This window comes from Colias croceus, chromosome 2 (assembly GCF_905220415.1).
Source record: "Colias croceus chromosome 2, ilColCroc2.1".
Lineage (NCBI taxonomy): Eukaryota > Metazoa > Arthropoda > Insecta > Lepidoptera > Pieridae > Colias > Colias croceus.
Genome location: NC_059538.1, coordinates 8,700,610 through 8,725,851, shown reverse-complemented (window position 1 = coordinate 8,725,851; position 25,242 = coordinate 8,700,610). Strand labels below are relative to the sequence as shown.

At 33.6% G+C, this 25,242-nt stretch overlaps 1 protein-coding gene across 2 annotated transcripts in view; it reads left to right on the top strand.

The window, feature by feature from the left end:
• LOC123704065 (heparan-sulfate 6-O-sulfotransferase 1) overlaps positions 1-23,727 on the top strand; it is an 87,969-nt gene extending 64,242 nt beyond the window's left edge. The window contains exons 4-8 of one of the 2 annotated variants that reach the window (XM_045652327.1): positions 13,157-13,282; positions 14,043-14,125; positions 15,987-16,231; positions 17,980-18,164; positions 22,039-23,727. In XM_045652327.1, the coding sequence (XP_045508283.1) occupies positions 13,157-13,282; positions 14,043-14,125; positions 15,987-16,231; positions 17,980-18,164; positions 22,039-22,183 (784 nt within the window). In that variant the 3' untranslated portion in view covers positions 22,184-23,727. Of the gene's footprint in view, positions 1-13,156; positions 13,283-14,042; positions 14,126-15,986; positions 16,232-17,979; positions 18,165-22,021 lie in introns of both variants that reach the window. The other variant, XM_045652336.1, reaches the window with a different exon arrangement.
• The last annotated feature ends 1,515 nt before the right edge of the window (positions 23,728-25,242 follow it).

Sequence of the window (25,242 nt, the reverse complement as noted above, 5' to 3'; positions counted from 1 at the left end):
CTCGTGTTTGCCGGTTATAGATTTATTTTCAGGAATCCACTAATTGTTTGGGAATTCGTGCACGTTTCACATCATCTGGTTAAGATCAATCAATTAGTGTTTATGACGGCTCGTGGCTTGTGTTATGAGTTCAAATTATAAAATAGACTGTACGGAAATTCGTAATTCTGTGTAACGTAGCTGCATCATTAAATGCCTAATGAATATACGTGCCTTCAGTGGTGTATAGGTGGAACGTTTAATCCATCTCACTGAGGTTTTATTCGTTTCTAAATTGGCATTCACTCAAGTCTGTCGTGCCGCGTAAATACCGTATTTCAACATTGAAATTTCCAGTAGTGGAACGTTCATTAAACAGTTTCATGGCAATAATATACAGAGACTTTACATTGTACATAACAAACAGCTCGGAGCGATTGAATTACGGACACAAAGCTACGTAAGTCAACCGCTTAAGTCTGCTTTAGGAGAAGTTACACGACCATCGTCGGCGTTCATAGTTTCGGTGGTATGACCTATATATATTATTCAGACGGCTCCACCGCACGTATAAGGAGCTATTTTCTACGTCGGTGCGGGAGAAAATATAATGGAACGTCCTTTGTTGCGTCATGTTTCGGATCCGTTTAGTTCAGCCGGAAGCGAGTGCCATTTGTCATCGTCGCCCGTCAATTTGACGCGCAGGACACGGCGGATTTTGACACGATAATTATATCACCCAATCAATGTTTTTACTTTAAGTTATAAATCTCTGTCTGGGCGCTAATGGCTTCGATGTACATAGCCTTTTTATATGTTGAAAATTACGTCGACGGTGACACCAGAGTCAGAGAGAAATAATTACTCTTTTCTGAAATTTAATATTTCTAGTTTAGTTCTCTACAAGTGCTTATAATCAGACTTCAACAATAAAATAATTGTGGATAAAAATCAATTACCGGTGTATTATTTTTCACAAACGGTTTGTTATTTCAACGTATTTTGAGCTCGTATATCTGAGTGCAAGCAAACGGTAGCACACGGTGTCATGTAGGCTTACTGAGGATGAAGCCTCGACACTCTTGCACTGCTTCCGTGCGAGGGATTGTGTTCTCGCAATCCCATAAGGTGCTTATCTTTTGCACTTTCTTCGCGTTGTATCTTAGCTATTTTTTCCGGCTACTTCTAATGTATAAAACTTAGATAAGAATATAAAGCACTGTATGTCCTTGAGTGATGACAAGTTTTCTATAGCAATACTAATGGCATTATAAAGTCTAGACTAGATCTAATTTTATTTATTTAATGGTAGCACGATAATACGTTCTAGAGAATTTACAGCAACGAGAAACGAATTTTTCAAATAAAAATAAATTTGGCATCGCTGCATCTTAAGTAGTTCGCTAAATATTGACTCTCTGAGATGTGAATATCTTTAGACTGCTTATTCAACTGATTTATTTATCTAAATCCGTCGCACATTAGAATAGGTCTTTCACCCGATAGACTACATAAAAACCATTTTATTTTAGAAGATAATATTGTGTAAGATCGTCTCTTCAGCTATTGGCAATGGCATTACGATTTTAAGCCGTATTCCAATTTATTTACTTATTGTTTTTCTTTCTATGTGATTGGAACGATGCGTCGCCCTGCAACGGTTTATGCGACAGTGAATACAATCACGGCTTATTGAATTGAGAGCATTACGGGCCATATCTAGTAATGAATGTAATAAAGAACCTGTCTAAGCGATGCGAGCCTTCGAGACAATATTAATACGAGGGCTATCGACTCGGTAGTCTATTATGGAGGTTTGATAGATCTTATCAAAGATATTGGTCATCTAATCTTTGTATACAAAGCCATAAGCTAAGCTCCGGCGTACGACAGGGCAATAAGTAAGAATTATTCCAGCGAGACGCTCGGTTGATGATTCAGGTGGATTCGTTTTGACAGATTATTAGCTGTTTATTTAAGAAATGTTCATGTATGTGTGTATAATTCACTATGAACCTAACAAATAAAGGTCTTGTCTTGAATTTCGAAAACTAACAAGCTTTCGAAAGTTTTAATATATGTATGGCTGGCTTTGTCGGTCTTGATTATTGTAGTCAGTCTTCAAGTAGTCTTGACACTCTGTCGGCACGAACCTACATGTTGCATGAGTTTTATCGCATATATGTATAACTAGCGGTCCGCCCCGGCTTCGCCCGTGGTACATATTCACGTTTTCTCTACATAAGAACCATCCTCGTACTTCAAGGAATATAATAAAAAAAGAATTATCGAAATCGGTTTAGCCGTTCTCGAGTTATGGAATTACAACGAAAAGTGGCATTGATTTTTATATATTAGAAGATAAGAATAACGGTGCAAACTTATTTTGAAAAAACCCATAAAAAATAATGACATTTCGTGTCGTGTTAACGTTAAATGTAATTCCATTGGCGATTGGGGGCCGGAATTCATAAATATGATACAAAAAGTGGGAACCTTTTACCGGCTGACATTTTTCGGCAATCTATCGATCAGCCAATGGCAGGTCTTATTCGATGATCATTATCGTGGACATTTAATTTCCTCGTCACGTAAGACGAACATTCCGTTAATTTTATATTTATTTTTCAATGAAACAGAAATAAAGAAAGATGTCATGTAGCGTTTGCCCAATTTATGTTGTTAATATTTTTTTTCTGTGCGACTTTGGTTGGTTATTTTTATTGTAATGTAAACTTGAAAACCATTTTTGGACATAAAAAAACATGAGTTAAAACATTTTTTGTTGATAGTAAATTTATGTTATGAAAACCATGCATATCGGAAAAAATAAAACCGTTTTCACTGTAACATTGCGGAAATGAAATTTACAATGGCGTGGAAGGTTCTAGATAATAATCAAATGATGGTAAAATGTGACCTCGCGGTAAATTGTATTCGCAGGCGTGGGGAATTGGTTTCTCCAAAGATCAAGACTGAGATAGCGAATGCAAAAAGTTTGGAACAGACATTAGCCGATCTAGATTGGTAAATGGCGTGCTGGGACCGGTGAATGAACCTCGACGAGATCTGTGGGCCGGTGTGGCGGCGTGCCAGCGGCTTGGGCGTCTTCCGAATGTATTGTTGCTTGATAACAACAATAACTCTGACAATTTCTGTCCAGAACACTCTTTTCAAGCCAACTGCATTCAAACGTTTTGACAAAAAAGAAGCGGCGCGTTAGTGTCGGAGAAATAAGCCTTTAAGTGATTTTAATCAGTACTACAATGTCTGACAAGAAGCTGTTGTTTTTCTTTCGCATGAAAGACTTTTACACTTTGATAAATGAGGATTACCTACATCTTGTTATTGTTAGCGTTTATTCTTATATTCTGTCAAATGCGTCTACGACCTTTACGTAAACGTTTCTATCGAATTATATTTTTGCTTAATACTGTCGAAACGAAGTGTGGGCGAAAGGTTGTTATTCTATTAATTGACTAAGGAATTTAAAGAAATTTTTATTTATAAATAAAACAATAAATCATTTATTTCACTTAAAACATTTTACAAATTAGAGCGACCCAGGCTCCTAAGATAGTAAGAACTGTTTTTCAGGAGTCTGTGTCTTCCATTTACAGTTACACGACACGAAAAAAATCAGTGACAATTTAAATAAAATAAAAAATAAATTAAAACTTACATGCAATTAAAACTATAATAAAAATCAAGCGAACATACACATCAGTATTGTGTATATGTATAATTAATGGGCGACCACAATTTAAAATTTCCAGCTTCATTTAAAACATTTTATTGTCGTCAGCAGGATGTTGGTCAGCAACTCGAACCACTGACCACATATTGTATTAATTTAAATGTTTTGTATGTATCAAAATATTACGAACATTTCAGTTATATGTGTGAGAAGTTAACATAATATATCAATAGATATATCAATACATGAAATCAGTTTCGGTTTTCTTTAACTCAATGTACCTTCTAACTTAATGAGTATTTCCGTGGACGTATTGTCGTTAGCAGGATTTTGGTCAGCAACTCACCGCTGACCACATATAGTATTGATTTAAATGTTTTGTATTGTTCGTATCATAAAATAATACGAACATTTCAGTTATATATGTGAGAAGATTAGGTATCATATTTTAATAGACATTATTAAAAACATGAATCAGTTTCGGTATTCTTTAACATAATCAACTTAATGAGAATTTCTTTGGACTGATGTGTTTATCATTTAATAAGCTAAATCTACTTCGGAATCGGTAAAACGTTTATATAGAAACTGCATTTAAATATTTGTTACATGAAGGAAAAATGTTTACCGAAAGAACTACAGAGCAAATATGGATCAGATGTCATTTCTATTGGATACATTTCCCTAAAAGATCGTGTAAATTTAGACTTTGAATTTATTCTATCTCGCAACATAATACCTTGCAATATGTAGTTTCACTAATGAAAATATCCGTCTATTTCTATTTCTGGTCCAGTTCATCATAAAATGAAACGTGAAGGCCCAAAATATTTGGGAATGTTGCCTTTTTTCAGTGTAATAGTTATTTACATTTGTGATTGCAAAGGCTATTTCCATGTATGGATGTTGTTCATTTGAATGGAGCTTTTTGATATAAACGAGTGTGTTCTTTTAGTTATATTATAGCGTATGTAGTTGCAATATATATAATTAATGGAGTAATCAACTTAATGATTCAGGCCGCGGCTCTAATGAGGGCTGAAGTCTTCTGTGGCTAGCGCCTTCATGGCGTTACTAATGAAGGGTCGTAAGTGTATTTAAATGTAAAGTATTTATAGCCTACATACCAGAAAATATTTTATTTAAATAAATAGATGTATGTTGGTGGAATTTATTCTGCCAACTTGTTTATAGCCGTTGTATAAACGTTGAGTAGGTTGCAAAGAGCAATCGTTTAACTGGTAAATATTATTGCGTTTTTAATGAATAGACTACTTTATAGGAAAAATCGGTTACACTAAAGTTGATTTTGTGGTATAAAGTATTCCAACGATAAATGTACTCTTTCTCTAATAAATTGATAAAGACGCTAAATTATTTTTAAAAATACTTTGTAACTAATAAGTTTAGAATTGACACTATACGGGGACACTGACAAATCCAATAAAGTTGCATCCACGTGCCGTGCCGCGGAACATTCCGCGCACATGCATTATACCGTCCATAAAGGAAACGTAGACGAGATCGGAACTAACATAAACAATTCCATATCTTTTGAAAACTCCGTCGGCAACTACTTGAAAATTTGCTCAGCGCTATTGTACAAGTTGCTCGAAAGAACCGCAAAGAAGTGTATGGCTGGGTTTCCGATATGGCCGTGTGCCAGCTGCCTCGCGGTATCTTATAACGTATCACACTATTTCACGAATAATGTTGGACACAATGCTATTCTTGCGTTTTATCATCTATCGGGGAAGGAGTTGTTTGCGCCGTTATGATTCCACGGGACATTATTTTCAGCTCAAATGGTGTGTAAATTTGGGCTTAATTTATGAGGTTGGGTCGGTCGGGACAAATGAATATTCGAAGATTGTTCTTCGGTAATTTCGTTAATAGTCCTGGTATATATATCGATAGGTATGTTATTTTTCAATAATGTATTATGATTTAAAAGTCGGAGATATCTATTTTATATATAAAAGTTTTATAGGAAAATGCTCAATTTTCTTACAACTATACATAAACTTTGTTTATAAACAAACTGTAAAATAATATATACCTCGAAGTCGAAATGGGGGTGTTTGATAGGGATAAAATAAGTGTCATGATAAGTTTGAACGTATCTAGCGGCGAAATAATAAATACTAACACAAAAATAAATGAGACCTTGTAAGTACAAATTATATTTCGAAATTATAATGACGATCAAATGAAAGTGCATACTCATTAATTACTAGACACTTCCCGTGACGTAAGTATGGCACAGATTTAGATCTGGCACGACCACTGGAGAAAAGGCAGGTCAAGTTGAAGTCTTAATACCCACGCGCTAAATAAAAAGTGCATTTTGTTTGCCTTACAGTGAAATGTGTTTATCGTGCACGACAAGCGTACTTTCACACTTATAAGTAGCTCGTTTTCTGATATTTTAATTCGTATCAATATGTGAATGTATGTTATTTATTTCCTTTTGAGGTTTCTTCAGTGTGAGATAGATAAGTACCAGAACGGAGAATATGAAATTTTTAATACAGACATGAAGACACTATATATCTAGGTATTTTATTTGAATAGAGAGAATTTACTAGTCTTCTTAGTACAACTCTTTAGCTTCGTTATTTTAATCCCTTTAAAGAATTAGACAAGGAGCTCTATTACATTTACTGTTTAAGTGAAACACGAGAAAGTTCACTAATAGACAGCTTTTGTATTCTAAATGCATTCTGGCTACATGAAAAATAAAATATTTTACATATTGAGTACTGATACTTTGGCATCGAGCCAAAGGTATAAGGAGACTGTATGGAGCCCGTCAAAGGCTTAAAAGGAACGGTATATTATTAAGTAGTCTTGTGGAGTATGAAACTGGCCTAATTTTCATAATGGTACTGTAACATTGACATAACAGTGGCTAATAACAATAGCAGAGTAGGTAGGTACTTTTATTAGCAATAAGGACTAAGAAGGATCGTAAAGATTGATTGTCTCTTTCGTCTTTGCGCTATAATAACAATAATTCAAAGTGCTTTTTAACATGTATCTAAATCACTATGCAAGTTTTTAACTCAATTAATATGAATTTCCACATCATTAAATTTTATGGGCACGTGGGTTTCAAATAACACCTCCCCCATTCAGGGGATCAGAATTATAATGGGGAAGCTATTGTTGCGGGTAAATAGTCACGCACGCAATTTGTAATTTAAGACTGATGATATATTAAAACGATAGAATATGTTGGTGGTACTCGTATTACTTTCCCTCGTAATGTAGTGTATGCGTATGGCAACTCGCCAACCGCGGGATTCCATTGTGTAACGGTGAAAACATTTGTTTTGATGTACTCCAGAGTATTGTAAGAATGTAGGCTTTAAAGTGGAGATTGCTTTTCTTAGGAAATTGTTTCGTACGTAAATTGAGAGCTCGTGTTGCATGCTCGCTATGTTGAAGAATGCTGCATCAACCGACGCGACGTTGTTAAAAAATAATTAAATACTTTTCATGCAGTAAGTTTTCTTCCGATGTTTATAGTTGCACAGACAATATTCTATTATATTATCATATATTAATAGTGATAATATAGTGTATAGAGGTTAGCTCCGTTACTGTATAGTATTTCTCGTAGTATTGAGCATTTTATGTTTAGCTCATTTAGTATTATTAATGGTTTAAAATAAACAATTGGTCATTCTCGCACATCTAAAGGCAATCGGTTGTAGGCGGTGCTTCTCTGTCTCGACAGACAATACTGCCAATTAGTCTTTCAAGGTATTATTAGAAACAGCCGTACAAATTATTATTTGAAAGTCATTTGTTAAGAATATTTAAATGTATTTGATTTGATTTGGTCAGATTTTAAATAGTTGGTATGTGAAGTTCTTCTTTAAAACTCCGTGGAATCAATAAAAATATTAATATGATTACGTAAACTTGGAACACTTTGAAGGATACTATGTTCCATTTATAGAATCATATTAATTTAATCTTAAATTGATGCTCTAACAGCTAACTAATGATAGTAAGCAGACATGTATTAATTTTGGCCGTGGATAGTATTGATTAAATTGAAATGAACATAATTAGAATATCATTATACAAGCTGAAATCAAAGAGTGCATTTTTTATCACGAAATTTATTTATTTGAATTTTTCAAAGTGGGGAAATTTTGTGGGTTTTGTCGGAATCTAATTATCGTATATTGATTGCATAAAATTATGTATTTATTACGTTACAAAAGATTATTGTTTAATGAGTGATGAGCAATCTTATCTACCCACGCGTCGCGACGCCGTGCAGTCTGAAGGTGAACCTGTCTTCGTAAGCATGCACTAGTGGGGTAAGCGAAGCGATAGCGATGTTTGGATAGCATGAGAAGATTGTACTAAAATATAGAATAATGTTTGTGTAAGGTTGGGAAAGTTATAGAGTTTCGAGTTTCTATGGAGAATAGATTTTTTTTTTTTAATTTTTAATTTTATTCATAGTATTTTTAAGATTTTTGCCTATTAAATTGTGATTAAGGTACAGACATTTTTTTGCAGAAAAAAAAACATTTTTAACAAGTTGTCTTTTACAATTATGTAATTTTACATTTATAATCCGCTAATCGCTGTTTTGAAAAAGCATGTCTAGGGGCAATCGATAAACGGTACATACTTGTTGTTGCTACCGTACTTTTATATGGTAAGTAGAAAAAAGTAATCTAACTGCACTTCTGTGTTTCTTCTACGTTTGAATACAGTAAGATGACTTAAAGGAACAGTATCTTGAATGATTTCTTGAAATTCTAAGGCTGGTTTGAAGCTTAGCTTAGAATAATGTATTGATTGCTATATCGGTAATTAATGGATCTATAATGGATATATAATGAATCAAAATCCTGAACCATTAAAAAATATATTGTAGACACATTCTTTCTATGAACTAGGGATGTAACGATACCGATACCGATATATCGGCCGATATAATCGGCAAGCCGATATATCGGTATCGCCGATAGTAAAACAACCGATACCGATATCAAACAATTCAAAAAACCGCGCCCAATGAACGATGCGGGAGGCCGCCCGCGCGTGCGCACTTTGTTTTCTGAAAAAACTCTACCAATAGTAAAATTTTATTAGGTACTGATTGTATGTGTATTACTTAAAGTTTAACTGACTTTGTAAAGTAATAATACTAAAATAAATGGTTTTGTTGTTTTTTGATTTGGCATTTTTATTTAAAAGAATACGATTAACAGTTGAGTCTCTGTTAAATGTTGGTAACTTTTTATGCATAAATCACTATTTATTTTTCTACCAAGCCATCGATATCGGTATCGGTATCGGTATCGCCGATACATTACTACAAATATCGGTATCGTATCGGCAAAATCATGTATCGTTACATCCCTACTATGAACCATGACGGTCTAAGTATGAAATATTCCTTGTTTTAGGTCCACGAACCTTAGTTTTTGCTCTGTCATCTTATGATGTTTTTATGAGTGACACTGTCACTTTTATATCGAGGTCCTTTCTCTCGAATGTACGTTAAGTTGACACTAATATCGTTATAAATGTTACATTAGTTTCCTACTATTTACTCTTGCTAGTAACGATTCTCTATCAACTGAATAAGGTACTTAATTCTTGAAAGTGTTGTATTGACAAAAATTCAAAGATTTTTGATAGCATTTGAAAAACTTAAGTAACTTGGAAAGTGGTTTACTAAAGTATTTCGAGAATTAATACAATTCTCAAAGAATTTTAAAAAGCTCCGTATTATTTCGTTTCTTTATCCAAAACGAATAGCTTACCTAACAAGGAAATCATTATACGTAGCATGTTTATAAAATACTTATGTAAATGATATTCATATAATGTTATATGTTCCATTTAGAACTCGTTTAAAAATTGCAAATTTATAACAAGCACTGCGATTTAACGATATGCCAAGATTCCATTGAATATACATATCTGATATTACATACAAAATATAACAAACGCATATTCTATACAAATTATACCACTCCTTAACATTTTACATAAATACTTGTTATATGATGCAAGCGGAGTGAATAAACTAGGTAATAGAGATGATAAACGAAGTCATAATGGTTTTTCTTTTAGGAATAATTTTACCGCAAAATTTTACATTTGAGCTTTACTTATTAAACTTCATAATTTAAAATTATCTATATATTCAGAACCTAAGATATTCAGTAATTTAACAATTTTAGGTTAAAACTCTTATGTATATTTGAAAGTGTTATTTTAGGAAACACATCTTATCGTCCAGTAGACAATCGATCGGTAAAACAGTTTTACCTGCACTACATTAGCATAAAACGAACTCTAAAAGCATTACATTAGCTTCTTTATTTACGTCTCAACGGCATAAATACTGGAGCATCACATGACGCCAGGATGCACTCGGGCATTCGGGCCAGACGTGTTGTTATCGATTATGCAATAACGTCAAACGTTATGACGTCGTTGAGCCAATGTGTCCATTGTACGGTTTGACTAGCGGTTAAGGGTGCTTTTCCACCAATAATATGCCAGGATGTGTAGTGAGTAGTGTCTTTTTAAATAACGAATAGTATCGCTTCATTTACCTCGCCTCACTCAGCACAGCTCTGATGGAAACCGCTCAGTGAAGCTAGGTTATTGCGCATACAAAACAAGTGAGGGATGTGTGCGAGTTATGTATGCGAGGTTTATTAGTTCTATAATTTTGAGCAATAGAAGACATTTGACAGCTTCGTAACGCATCCTCGCACGACCCTTTTTCCTAGCACATTATTGATGGTAAAGCACCCTAATCCTCTATGGATTCGGGTTCAACATTTTGTGATTAGTAATTAATATGTTAAACAGAGTTAATTGCGTCTTGGCGCGCTGTCGACACTGGATAATTATATCGGGATGTTGACGATGATGAGATGACATAGCAAACAAAGGTGCACTATTGAGGGCTATTGGCAATATAATTTAATGATAGCTAAAATTGAACCATTTTATTAACAATTTACGACTACGAAATGAGAGATTGGAAATTGTAAAGATTTAATTAAATTTTTCAAATGAATTCAAAGCATTAATAACACCCGCCTCGTTTTAACTATCAAACTCTTTTATGCTTGAAATCTACTCCCAAAGTTTAATCTTTTTTTTGGAATCTAGATCACTCCCTGCTATTTGCTGCTGTTTGCTGGTAACCTAGACAACGCCGACATATATGATATTTTGTTGTTAATGTCCCAATCCTAAATGAGATGTGCACAATATTAATAATTAGGTACACCGTACATAATTAAAGTACGGATGGCATCTTTCGCTTACCTTCGACGCGAATTGGGTCACGTCACTAAAATAGATCTAAAGAGCAGTCACAAAACGTATGTAACATTAATTACATTGCAGCATTAAGAATATGCAACGTTCGATTGCTGTTAACAGAGCGAATTAGTTTTTCAATCTCATTTACTCCAACAGGGAAGGAATAAATCTCTTTATACGAATGCTTGTTAATATGCCACGTTGAACACACACAACTTGTCTCATGTCCTCTTATGACGTTAAAACGTTCGCCAAAAAGCGGATCCTACTCACTATCACTAAAAGCATTTTCCGGGTCGACAGATAGCAATAATTACATCCAAAACACTCGTGTTAAATACGAAGAATGCTTTGTGCGAACTTAAAGTGGGCACCATTGATTACAAGCAGGAGATATTTGATCACGAAATAGATCTATGGAACCAATTAAGAAGACATCGGATACACAAGGGCTGTGTGTGTGTGAATCGAGAGTAGAAGATAGGAATGAAAAGGATGACTTGTTTCATTGATTAAAAAGTTTGAACGTGAGAACAAAATATTTGAGGGGTCATTTTGATGTTTGGTTTGTAATCATATAAAAACTATTGAGCAGTACGGATAGATTGCGATTATTAAACAACATTTTGTACATTAGTTCAAGAAATATTTAAGAACCTACCATTGTCAGTTCATTAGTGTTGAATTACAGTTTAATATAAAATTACTTACCTGTTTTTGATATAAGTAACATTTTAAACATCGTTATTATTGCAATACAAAACATCCAGAGCCACTGCCCACTCAATCTAAATGAAACTAAAAACAATAATAATTCTTCTATGAATTCACATATGCACTTGAAAGGGTATGATAGGAATCCAGTTATCCAAGATATATTTAATTCAATTAGTCCTATATCAGAGCAGAACGAGGAAATTAGTTTAAGCGATTAATCGACTAGTCAAATTGATTTAGAGTTCCACTCGATTTGCGTTAAATTAATGCCATTCATTGCATTACTGAAGCTAAAACGTTCGATTCTAATGCTTGCGGTATTGATAGTGAATGTGTAAGAGGAAAGCGGAAAGAATTTATTGCATGTAATTCCCAATCATTACTGCAGCTGCGAAACAGAGAACGGATATTTGGATACTAGAATTATCACTTCAATATCGACATAAGAAATAGGGAGTATTCGTATCTTAAATTGCGATTTCAAATTGACATTTTATATAGACAAAAAAATTATAGATATAGACTATTTGAGATATTTGAAAACAACATCAATCACAGTCTCGTAATATTTCACAAAGAGACAGCAACAGCGAATCTTGTACAATTTCGAAATTTCGTTATCAAAGTACAGATGTAGTACAAATAAATAATGATGTGTCTGTTATTTGTCAGTGAGCAGAGTTCCCCCAAGTGATAATAAAGATTGATGGTGGATGCGGTTTTAAATTTGCTAATTGGCTCGTGCAAGAGTCAGAGTCGGAAACCATTCTGCTCATTACAAATGTATAGGGGAAAGGAAACTAAATCTTTCATTACATTTACAGTTATGAGATTAATTTAGTGGCTTCATGAAAGGGACTTTATAATCCTACCCAATAAATAATATAGACAGTATTCCGCATCAAATATCAAGTATAAACAATATTGGTAACATAGAATCGAGCGGTAAAATAGCAGATGTATTGTGTAGCGTGCATTGTGCCAAACTATCTGGGGTTTACGCTTGACTGGACACGCGACAAAGTAAAGCGTGTTCTCAGCTCTCACCGTCGGATTTATTTATTATACGATCGTGTGGGATTTGGAAGTGCAGCTCGGTGAGGGAATACTGAAAGTCGTTCGATTGTATGAAGCTCAAATATCTATTGAGCTTTAATTTAATGCCGTCTGAGATATTTCCTATACCTTATTTACAGTTTTGGTTTACGTTAAAAAACTCTAACAATCGCGATTTACGTGCTTGATTTTGAACATCTTCTAGGCGTGTTATTTTTACTTTGTTTGTCTTGTATTCTGGATCAATGATAAATTTTTTAAGTTTTCTTTCTTCTGAAAATTTCTGAGATTTTTTAATTGATTTTTATTTGCATCCTAGAAATAATTATTATCTACTTCATTTAAAAATAATTTACTAAATGACTTTTCTTTTGTTCCCAGGTGTGGCCTGCACGCCGACTTCACGGAGTTGACAGCGTGTGTAGGGGGAGAGTTGGATAGGCACGAAGGTTCCGCAGTTCATAGAAGATACTTCTATATAACACTTCTTAGAGAACCTGTGTCCAGGTAATGCATTACACCTATTATTGTGATTGGTCGAGATCAAGGATTTTCGCGATTCGTTCTATTATTCGTATTTACTTTCGAATACTTACTTTAAACCTGTGGATAAATCGCGTTTATCAATACGTTATCGGTTATATTATGATAAATCTATTATATAGATAATACTAGTGGTCCGCCCCGGCTTCGCCCGTGGTACATATATCGCAATAAAAGGTAGCCTATGTCCTTTCTCGGGTATCAAAATATCTCCATACCAAATTTCATGCAAATTGGTTTAGTAGTTTAGGCGTGATTGAGTAACAGACAGACAGACAGACAGAGTTACTTTCGCATTTATAATATTAGTATGGATTTTACTTCTATTAAAGCATTAGACATACAATTATACAATTATTAAAGCACATAAATATATTATTTTTGAATCCATATTTGTTCTGTTTCATGTCCTATTATTGGGAAAATGTTTCGTTGTTAACTACATTTGAATATTATATTGTATATTTTCATCAATTATAAGCATTGAATATAAATTGATAGTAGTTTTAGTTTATGTTATAAAATTCTATAAATATTCAATTGCAATATTTATATGTTGTAACATATAGTTGCAAAACTGGTTATAATTTTGCATAAAAATGCATTTTGCTTGTTTTATACGTAGTATTGCAATTTGAAGATTCCACAAGTAAATGCCAATATAATTTAATTTGCCTATAGTCAGTATAAACTATAAAGTTAATACGTTTGTTTGTTTTCATAGGTACTTATCGGAGTACAGGCACGTGAAGCGAGGAGCGACATGGAAGGGCTCAAGACACTGGTGTCAAGGACGAACCGCTACTGGTAAGATTTTATATGATTTTTAGTATATTTTTGTTTTATTGTAACAATATTGTTTTGGGCCCGTGGCTTTGAGCTTGGTAATAAGTACAGTCTAGATTACCATAAAGGGTCTTTGTGGTAATCTAGACTGTACCTAAATCTATCGCCAGACTTAATTCATACAGATACTATTAGCTGCAACGGCGTAAAAGCTTTTCTGTATTCCGTCCTCATAAAGTAACATAATATCTATACTTCTATTCGAAGAATATAAAGATGAAGAGTTTTTTTTGAGCGAGTCAATACCATTTACTACGGGACCTATTTCAAAAATTCTTACACCTTTGGATATGTACGTGATCCCCGAGTGCTTGTGGCTGTATAATATTATGTACTATGGGCGAAACCTAGACAGATCGCTACTTTGTAATTTAAGCAAGATAGTATTACACAAGCCTGTCAATATTAAAATTAATAAAGTCATGATAGCATGATTGTTTTGTTTATATTACGGAACGAAACACGTGTTCTAAATTTTTGGTAAATATTTATCTATTAAACAATGTTGTACAAATTTCAGTGTTAGAATTAAAGCTGGTAATTTTAAAACAAACATTATATTTGCTGATGTTTACGAAGCGTGATGATACCTCAGCTCCTGCGTGATTGAGATTTCTGTACATCTAGCTTTATCCTTTACAAATTGAATATATTCTCTACTTAGTACACCGTACCGCAATATTTTGAACCATACACATACATTTGTTTTCAAACTTTAAAATATAATTATACTGGTTTCTTATAGACATAGCTTAGTCCTTAGTCGTAAGTCCAAGGTTTAAAAAAAAACATTTTTAATTTATTAACTTTACTAAAAGTGTAACACTTTTATAATCGTTTGCCAAGATATAACATGAATTCCTTGTCGCAAAACACGCGTAATCGTTTAAGAACATGAAATTATTAGATTTTTTTAATAAAGTGTGACGGTGACGAGAAAGCGCCGCACAATATTACTTATTCATTCGATGTTTATACAACGAACGGGCTCATTACAATGCGTTTATTGCAGGAAGCCGTTTGATATTGTTTGTTTTAGACTTTAGTCTCCGCTCGATATAATTCTTTTATTGGATAGATATGATAATCATAGCACGTCCTTTTTGGTGTGGATTTTGGAGAGATTAGATTTTTGTTTATTGTGTGTACATAGATGGTTTTTAAGTGCTCAGTTCAACAGTTACAGAAATATATTTGTTTAAATGACTATTATTCAGTATTAATGTACTAAACTACATTTCGTTGCTCTGTATTTGTCTTCATATTCTTAATGTAGGACAGTCTATTATTGATGAATATAGTATGTTCTGTTACTCGAGCGTGCACATAAGGCAGTCCAGAATATGTTTAATACAAGTTATATTTTATTCTTAACTATTATTTAATTCGAAATAAATTATTATTTCGTATTTGTATTAAATCATTAAAATTTGGGCTAGAATTCTTTGAAATTCTTATTATAGAGTCACGAAATTTAACTATTGTACCAAATTAGTTTAAATATATTAAAATTCCTACCATTATTTCAGTCAACTAGGTCTTGGACTCTTAAATTCTTAATCACGCACATAATAAGTTGAACCTAACTAGGTTCAACGAAACTTTAATGAATAAAGCACATGAAATTTTCTCTAAAACGATATTAGAATTATACAAAAATAACACAGTCTTAGACATAACTAGATGAAAGTATATAAATTAAAGACTTTTCAAGGGATTTTAATTTAACGCGTTATAACCTCACATTCATTCAAAATTTTTATCCAAAACAGCGGCCGAAGTATTGTCATCCTTAAATTGATTCAATTTTTTTCTAACACAGCGGCAGAAGTGCCCTCATGCTACACAGGCGAGTCATGGCGGGGGGTGACGCTCGAGGAATTCACTGGTTGTCAGTGGAACTTGGCCAACAATCGGCAAACCCGCATGTTGGCGGACTTGGCGCTCGTCGGCTGCTACAACGGCACGCTGCGGCACCGCAACAGCGAAACAGACAGGGTGCTTCTGGCGTCAGCCAAGCGAAACTTGGCGGCCATGTCGTACTTCGGGCTGACTGAGTTTCAGAAGGTAAGTGTTCGGTGAAGAGTAAGGAGTTGATAGTGAAACTTGGCCAACAACCAGTAGTCATGGATCTTGGCGGTCTTGGCATTTGTCGGCTGAAAGAAGGAATACAATTTTTATGATAAAAATAAACGGATAACCATTTAGTTCATACCGTCCAAATGATAATGATTTTTTGACAATCTTACTCGAGAGAATCACATAAATAAGATTGATGGAGGCAAACGCAATTTACAACTACCGCGGTATAAATTCTCCGTAACACATTTAGTTTACCTCAGCAACTGTTTATCCTCATACATTATACATCAGTCAGGTTATAAATACCTGAAGTCCGAGTTGGAAAACAAAATGTGCAAAAGTCGCATCGATCACAGTTCTGCGACGTTTTCCTTGGTAATGTGCGCGAGTTATGTAAGTGGGTCGGCTAATGTCTAAAAGCCATTCGAGTCCAGTGACCCTGACAGGAGATAAGTGCCATTATTTGCACTTAACTCATTGTTCCTATCTGTACGTGCATTTGTCGCTAGCCACCAGCACGACTTTGCTCTATGATTTCTTGGTATGAATATTAGAGCTCATTGTATTAAATACTTTTCTACGATGTGATAGAGGAATTGAATTACTGTTTTGAGATAATAAGAACTAATTTTTTAAGGTCTAATGCTACTAAGGAAATGAAATTAAGATAATACTGATAAACATTACCAAGAACTTTCAATAAACATTCACTAGACAAAATAAGCTCACAATAATATAATCAAAGGTACTATATTTATTACTGCAATTTGTTAGATTCACTATTTCCAATTGATTCATTACTACAATTTGCACTAAAACAGTTCACTTCATTCGATATTCCACGCATTATTCTGAGCATTTAGTAAAATATTTATCATTGCTGGAGTAGAATTGTGCCAGTTTAATTTTCATTGAGTGGAACTTATTATGTTTGCAAATATGTTCAAATTAATATCCGCTTCAGAGCAACTTATTTTATTACTGATTAGTGGTTTTGCATATTCATAAAATTATTGATGTACATTGTAAATGCCAACGATTAACATGCGCTATTGTTACGTAAGAGGATGCTATTTTTGTTAGAGAAATTTTAGCCAGACCTGCTCTAGAATTCAGTTATGAATTATTAATGTGGGAATAGAGTTGGTAATTCTTATTGAAGGTTAAAGGAAAATTTACACGTGTACAGGGAAACCTTAAGCATCTTCCAAGGACTTAATTAATGCTCCTATGTTATGGCAGTAATTCTGAAACCTTTTTTATTTCACGGCACAGAGTATGTCGTATCGTCAAATTGCTTTTATGATTCCTAAAAATGGCACTTTTTTATAGTATACTCACATAATGCATAAAAAAAGTAGTTTGGTCCAATTCCATCTATATCTGGGATATTAAAAGATGCATTTTGGCACCATCAATTTTTCGGTCATGAGCCTAGTCTATCTTCCAATGAGCTATTATAAAACCAAATCTTTTTAGTGGTTCGGATGTAACATAGAGACTACGTTAGTTTAGAATTCATAATATTTCTATCGATGGTTAAAATTACACACTTTTTTTAGTTTAAGAAGACACATAAATACCTACATTTATTTGTCTAATAGAGCTTTTTGTTTCCATTAGCATATAAATTTCTTTTTATAAATATATCTCATATTGTCCAGTCCAGTGTTAAGTAACTAGTAAAGATACTTTACTCATTGCCATGCTGAAAATTACTAAATTTCCAACAGATATCCCAATACGTGTTCGAGGAGACGTTCAACCTCCGGTTCGCTGTGCCGTTCACGCAGCACAACGCGACCGTGTCGGGCGCGACGCTGGCGGCGCTGTCGCCCGCGCAGGTCGCGCACATCAAGCGGCTCAACTCGCTCGACCTCGAGCTGTACGAGTTCGCCAAGGGGCTCATGTTCAAGAGGTGGGTGTTTGTGTGTCATGCAGCACAACGCGACCGTGTCGGGCGCGAAAAATTCAAATTCGCGTGAATTGTGTGTGTGTGCGTGTTTTGTATGTGTGCTGTGCGTGTGTGGCGTGTGACGTGCGTGTAGTGTGTGATATATTTTATGGCAGTTTGTAATTTTATAGAACAAGTTATAAATAGATTTATTTTTTGAAAATAACCCCAGCCAAAGGGTACGAGTTATCAAAACTATGTATTTAGAAATATCGAATGTCACCCAATCTCGCTCCAAATAATTTGTTTTGCCCTAAGCAGCTAGTAATTATTTACAATGCGTGGGCTTTATGAAAAATTACCCTATTTATAACTTCATGACATATACGTGCTAAATTAATTAATTTAATTAAGGGCCGATTTTTCAATGCCCAGATAAACAGCTAGATAGACTTTATTCTTCAGTTAACAAAATATTCAATTTTTCAATAGACGAATAGGACTTATCTATCGAATAACTACGTTATTTGAGAAATAAATCTATCTGCTGCTCCAACGGCCAGATAGCGTGCTATTCGACGATTAGACGTTTGAGTTGACAACTGACGCGTCAAATTTGGGATATTTTCGTATGTAATAACATAGAGCGTAGAATTTTTACAATAAAGCCTCTTTCTATAAAATAATTATCAATTAAAATCATATTGAAATTGATGTTTTTGATAGTTCCTACTGATGATCATGCCATTGAAAATTTGCCGGACGCTACCTTTATGTCGTTTCCATCGTAAAATATATAAATTTTAACACAAATTTAATCAAAACTCTTTACTCGAATCAAAACAATAATCAACAATCATAGAACACAAGATAAACTTAAAATGCACTCCTGACGTGAGTCATAATGACGGTTGTTGACATATTGCAAGTTGACTCTATCCCGCTGTAACCTGACTAATTTAATATGTTTGTTTCGCCACTCCAAGAGCAGAGCTGCCAATATGGAAATATTTGGTCAGATAGTTATTCATCAAATAAATCACGATTGAAAAATAGGCGAGCCGTTATGAGTTAGATAAGCAATTGAATAAATCTATTCGAGGGGTAGTTATTAGACTGTTTATCTGGGCATTGAAAAATCGGCTCTAATAAGTAACAGAAATGAATAGAGTAAAATATAGCAGACATCAATACGGAGCATGTTCGAAGTAATGTTTCTATTTCGAAGTATTTTATCTTATCGATATTTAAAATCACTATCTAGTATCTACGATCACGTAGTACTACGTTGGTATCCGCTTTTGTAAAAGTAGATTTCAAGGCGAACTTTATATTATTTTTCTTTGACTCTAAGCAAAGGATTGATTTCCATAGGCAACCGTTATAATGATATTTTCGAGATCGTGAGCATTGAAATAAAAATTACTGTCTTACAGATATTTTTGAAGTAATTTGTTGAATAATACTTTTAATGTGTTTTGATACTGCAATTTTATCGGTAATTCCCAGTTTATTAAAGTTAAGTCAATTTATTACGGAGTGGTAGATAATGAAAATATCTTGCTAAATTGATTAAGGCCTTTCAAAATTTGGCGTTTTCTTTCATCTCTCTCGAATCCAATGATGATGAATGATGCGTCAAGTCTAAGTAGAGATCAGCCATAGAAACATCAGCTTTTCATTTCCCTAAGGTACCTTCGTACTTCAAGTAATTTCATGTGTACTTTCTGGGATTTTTATAAAAAAGAGTGTGTGTTCCGAGCACACGTGTCAGAAGTGAAACTTCTTTGGTAAGATTCAAAGATAACAAAATCACTGCCTTACTCCATGACGTGACGGTATTGCCATGATGCGACCATGAAATTTTCTCTCATCGCGCCTAAAGAAGTTTCACGTCAAAAAAAACGCGTAAGCTAGATTTACGAAGACATAAATTAACGAATAATATAATATATCATTTAATTATAGGAACTACAATCACTATCGTTTTGATATAATTACACTCTTGTTAGCTTTTAATTTAAGCGTTTAATTGCTCTTCAATGTTATCTCGCTTAGATTCAAACGGGTTTATATCTGGGTAAAGATAACTTTGTGTCAGTTTAAACTGTAAACGTTAAAGTTCGCATTATTATCTATTTTTCTTCGCTTTGCAGGGGAATGAAAAAGCGAATACGTTATGCCAAATTTGCAAGAGTAAAAGATTCTTCTAAGGGCCGATTTTTCAATCCCTGGTTAAAACTTACCCGTCCAATAAAGTATGTTACACGATAATATTAATATGTCACTTGTAAACTGTCAATTGCATGCAATAAGAATATATTTTGAAATGGTAGTATATTACGTTATTCGACGAATAAGTTTTCACCGAGGATTGAAAAATCAGCCCTAATAGATGCAATTAATATATTTTTATTGCATTATCATACTCATAAATTATATCATTATAATTTGATTTTTATGACTGAATATATTAGCAAATTAATTTGTACGATACCATTAAAGAAGCCTTAAAAATAAAGCAATAATTTTGTTCTAAGTATAACCTAGCCACTATAAATTCTAAGTCGTTATCTTGGAAGTACAAGAACGGATAGGAAGTTTCTAAGAAAATGTAAATTATACTTAACTACAGAAAATTGGATAGAATTTCCATCCTGAAACTATGGGAAAATATCAGGGCAGTTCATATAATCTTGTATAGTTCTTGGAACATTGGAAACCCTACCTCCCTGCCCGGTTTTCTTTCTGAGAAAGCACTTGACTTAATTATGACAGGCTCTAATATGCTTTTCATTAGCAATGTTAGTCACACTAGCATGAACTTCTTTGACGTTCGAATGTACAGCAGTACAATGCGACGGCACGTTTGGAGTCGCACAAATTGTAATTGCATTCCCCATTATAAGATTCTTTGACGAGCGCTTAATTAACAGAAAGAAAGTCTCCACCATCCTCATCTCCAATAACACAGCTAATTGCAACAAAAGCTTCATTCATTTCGATTAAAGTCAGTTTTATCTTAATCAAAAGAGCGTTTAACTGCACTCGGAGCGGTTATCTCGAACAAAGCTCGTTTAGTGGCGATATAATCACAAGCGGCCAGCTTCAAGGAACCCAACGCTTTATCCTGCTGCTGCGGTCTTCAATTAGTCGTGAGCCGTGTCGCTAATGCGCGTTTAATATAAATTTGATACGATCATTTGCTACTTTCAGTTTTATTCTGTTGGAATTACAATAAGGTTGTATTTGGATGAGGTTTTGTATGCAAACGTTTTAGAAGCGAGAGATGGTACCGAGACACTGTCTAAACTATGTCACATAAACACTGCGGTCATAATTCAATTGCACTTGGATAGAAAACTGTATGTTTTGAAAGGAATACCTTTGTACCTGAATTATTATGTCATAAGAATTTAGAACTTCGTGAATTTATTCAATTGCTGCCAGTTTTGTTTAATATCGGCCAATTTTTATTTTCGAGCTTTGATATGACGGATATATAAATATTTTTGTGCACCGTCCGTATATTTTCTTCTTATGTCCGAGAAAATATTCCTCTGACATACAAAATTGAAGCAGATGCTGTTGATATTATTTCGCCTTCATGTCTTATATGAAAAAATGTATACTTATGCTTTATTTGCCCTTGCTTGTCAATATTTCTGTAATAAGGCTTTATTATTAGCGTCCTTGACTATTAATAATAATAAATCAGTCCATTTAACTGGTAACAACTTTATAATTAGAAAGCAGTGTTCTATAAAGTCTTTCATCTTTTACTTTAAAATTCAGGATAATATCTACTATAACAAGAGCCATACATACAAAAATAACTTTCAAAAATTTTGCCCAATTACGGTTTTAATTTCGATTTAAAGGATTTCCTTTTCCACAGATTCGAAGCGCTAAAGAAACGAGACAGCGACTTCGAGTTCCGATGGCGGCACCTCGGTGAGGTCGCGCCTCGGAACGGCGTCACCGAGTTCGACTGGGACAGTAACATAGAAGATGCTACCACTGAAAAGAACAAAGGCAAGTAATGCCGCTTGCACTAGAAGGTTATGCTGCCGTTGTTCTAGAACGGGGGATAGTGCCGCCGTTGATCTGGAATAGGGGGTAGTGCTGCCGTTGTTCTAGATCGGGGGATAAGGCAGCAGTTGCTCCAGAAGAGGGGGTAATGCCGCCGTTACTCCAAATGAGGCAGTAATGCCGCCGTTCTTCTGGAACGGGGATAATTCCGCCGCTGCTTTTGTAATAGAGGAATGGAATATGAACAAAAAAGGGAAATTCGCGTCTTCTGGGTGTGTGGGTGGGGTTCAAAACTCCCCCCGGATAAGTCGATAGCTATTAGAAATTATTTGTAAATAGTTCTGTGATGGTAAAAAATCGTGTGTAATATAGTCTCAATTGACAATAATGTCAATAAAATTATCAAAATCACACATAAAGTAATGAAATATAATCAATTATGTAAACATAAATGACCCTTTTTCAACTATTGCACAATTAAAAATGTATAGTCACACGATTTTTCACCAAATGCAATGACCTCAAAAATATATGTCGGTGACGTCACACAGGTGGCATAGATAAGTTATTGATTAAAAGTTATATTCGTCGAGTGCATTCGCTAGTCATTCGATAAATAATAATCACCCATCGTGAACAAGTTGTATACATTCGTTAGCATTTAATTTTTATATTCTACAGCAGTTGTGAAAAATAACCTGTAAAAAATATACCTGAAAATGAAACCTGACAGCTAGCTTTTACTATTATTCAATTTCAATATGGCAATCTCAACATTCGTAATTTAGTGCAATGTACATATTTGTTTTAAGGCATTTATTTTTTAATTTTTTATCTGTCCTTTTGTGGCATTGTTTATTCTATTAGTGTAGATAGATAATGTTAATTTTTGATCAAAATTATTAAAATTCGCATTTAATTTTTCGAGTGAGCTTTATTTTTAAGTGTAGTCCCAATGAAAGGTTGTTGAATCATAGAATTGCTATTATATAGTGGATAAACCTTTACGGACACGACAACGCTATTGTAAATTTTTAGCTCAACTATGAAGGATTAAGTTTGAAATGTATGAAACTCTGCACGTCTGGAAAGGCTTTACTAAGGTTGCTATATATCGGTGTTGTGTAGCTTAAGGTGACAGCTATAACTATGTAATAGTAAAACTGTGTGTATGAATGTTGACGAATGGTAACAGGGTATGGTCTGTGTCTACAAAACCCAACGAAATGTGTTTCTTTATTTAGTTTCTCATGGTTTTCCAGTGTGCTGTGAATTATAATCGAAAAGAAAAAATACCTTATCGGTACATTTATCGGGTACTAAAAATCGTAATCGATATCTTATTGTCTATAATATTATCTTTATAATGATTATTTTGAATAGCGGTTTTCCCCGTATTATTAACAAATCGGATTTTTATCGTTAATTTAATTAGACTTATCAGAAATTATCTAATATGAATTATGAATTGATACAGATTTATTAATAAACTCTAAAATGAATATTTTAACATAACACGTTGGGAGTGTCTTTTAAAAGGAAAAATAATATAAAAAAAGACGTGTGGCACTCGGGGACTGTCGCGGTAAAGCTATTGCATGCTATGCCTTCAAGCCGTGGCCGTCGGAGTGGGGAGCGTGAGGTTTTTTCGTTACGGTATTTCTGGATTCGGTTCCCGCGCTCAAGGCCCGCGATAGAAGCTATGCAGCTTAAAAAGTATTAGGTATTTCCTAGTTATCAGTAATTGCATTATCACATAACATTCGACACAGATTTATTAATTGTGACACAAAAATGAAAAAACTATTTCCAAAATAATTACAAAAAAATATCCCTTAAACCTATATCTCAGTATAAAAATTTAACGTTTAAAGTTACAATGTAATAAAAAAGGAATGTGTATAGTATGCAATACTTCATTGTATTGGCCTCCTGTAGGCTGTATGCAAAACCTGAGAGGCAATCCATCTGACGTGGAGTGCCGTTTTAACATAGAAACCCGACATGACAAAAGTTTATGTTACATGTAGAAAGAAAGTTTTTTTTTTATTTTTTTTCATACGGCATTTTATATCTTGTGTACGGATTATTATTAAATACATATAAAATATAAATACTTTAAGAAACAGAATAAAAAAGTATTCATAATGCGTTTAATAAAGTACATATATATATTTTTAATTCGATATTTTAATTGGAAATATCTTTTCTATAGGATAAAATAAGTTTTGAACCAAATCATATAAAGGTAAAAAAATAGTTACTCACAGACAAAATAACTCAAAACTCAAACTCAAACATTTATTTATCAATTAGACTCTAGAAGCACTTTTGAATCGTCATAATATATTTTAAACAATTTATTTCTTTTTTGTGATTTGAAATTTGGATACCTATCATATCTTACTGTATGACCTTTTACGCTTCATAAAACAATTGATCATATTACGAAAAATGGTCAGATTTTTTCAAATACAATGAAATAATTGTATCATATCACTCATTCACAGCTCACTGGTCAAACGTGGAATTTTGCGATATTCCTTCAAGCTTTGTACATAGTTATATTAGATAGGCGTAAATATATGAGCGTTTAAGTATTCGTTGTACAGAAATTAATTCTCAGTGAGTAACCAAAGAACAAAATTGTGTGCTATAGAATCAGATTTGATTGGGACAGAATTATTTAATTATTGTTAAGTTTGACGTATGTTTACAGCATTGCATTCTATATAATCTGTATTTTTGACAGCTCGTTCACTATGTGTTCAATATCGTTTACCAATTTGTAAAATTATAAATGTATTTACTATTTATGTTGTGTAAGTAAATCGTCTATTAAAGATACATATTTTCACATTCGAACAATTTTGGAGTAATTATTATTTTTTGTGAATTCTTTAACAAAGAAATGCATATTTTATCTTATTTATGAAATGAAAGTATCAAAATGTTTATCGTTTAATTCGAGAGTGCATCTAGTGATATATTTTGTAAATAAAATAATTAAGGGAAGTATAATCGTTCGAAAATTGTAACTCATAAAAATATTATATGCATGAATAAAAAA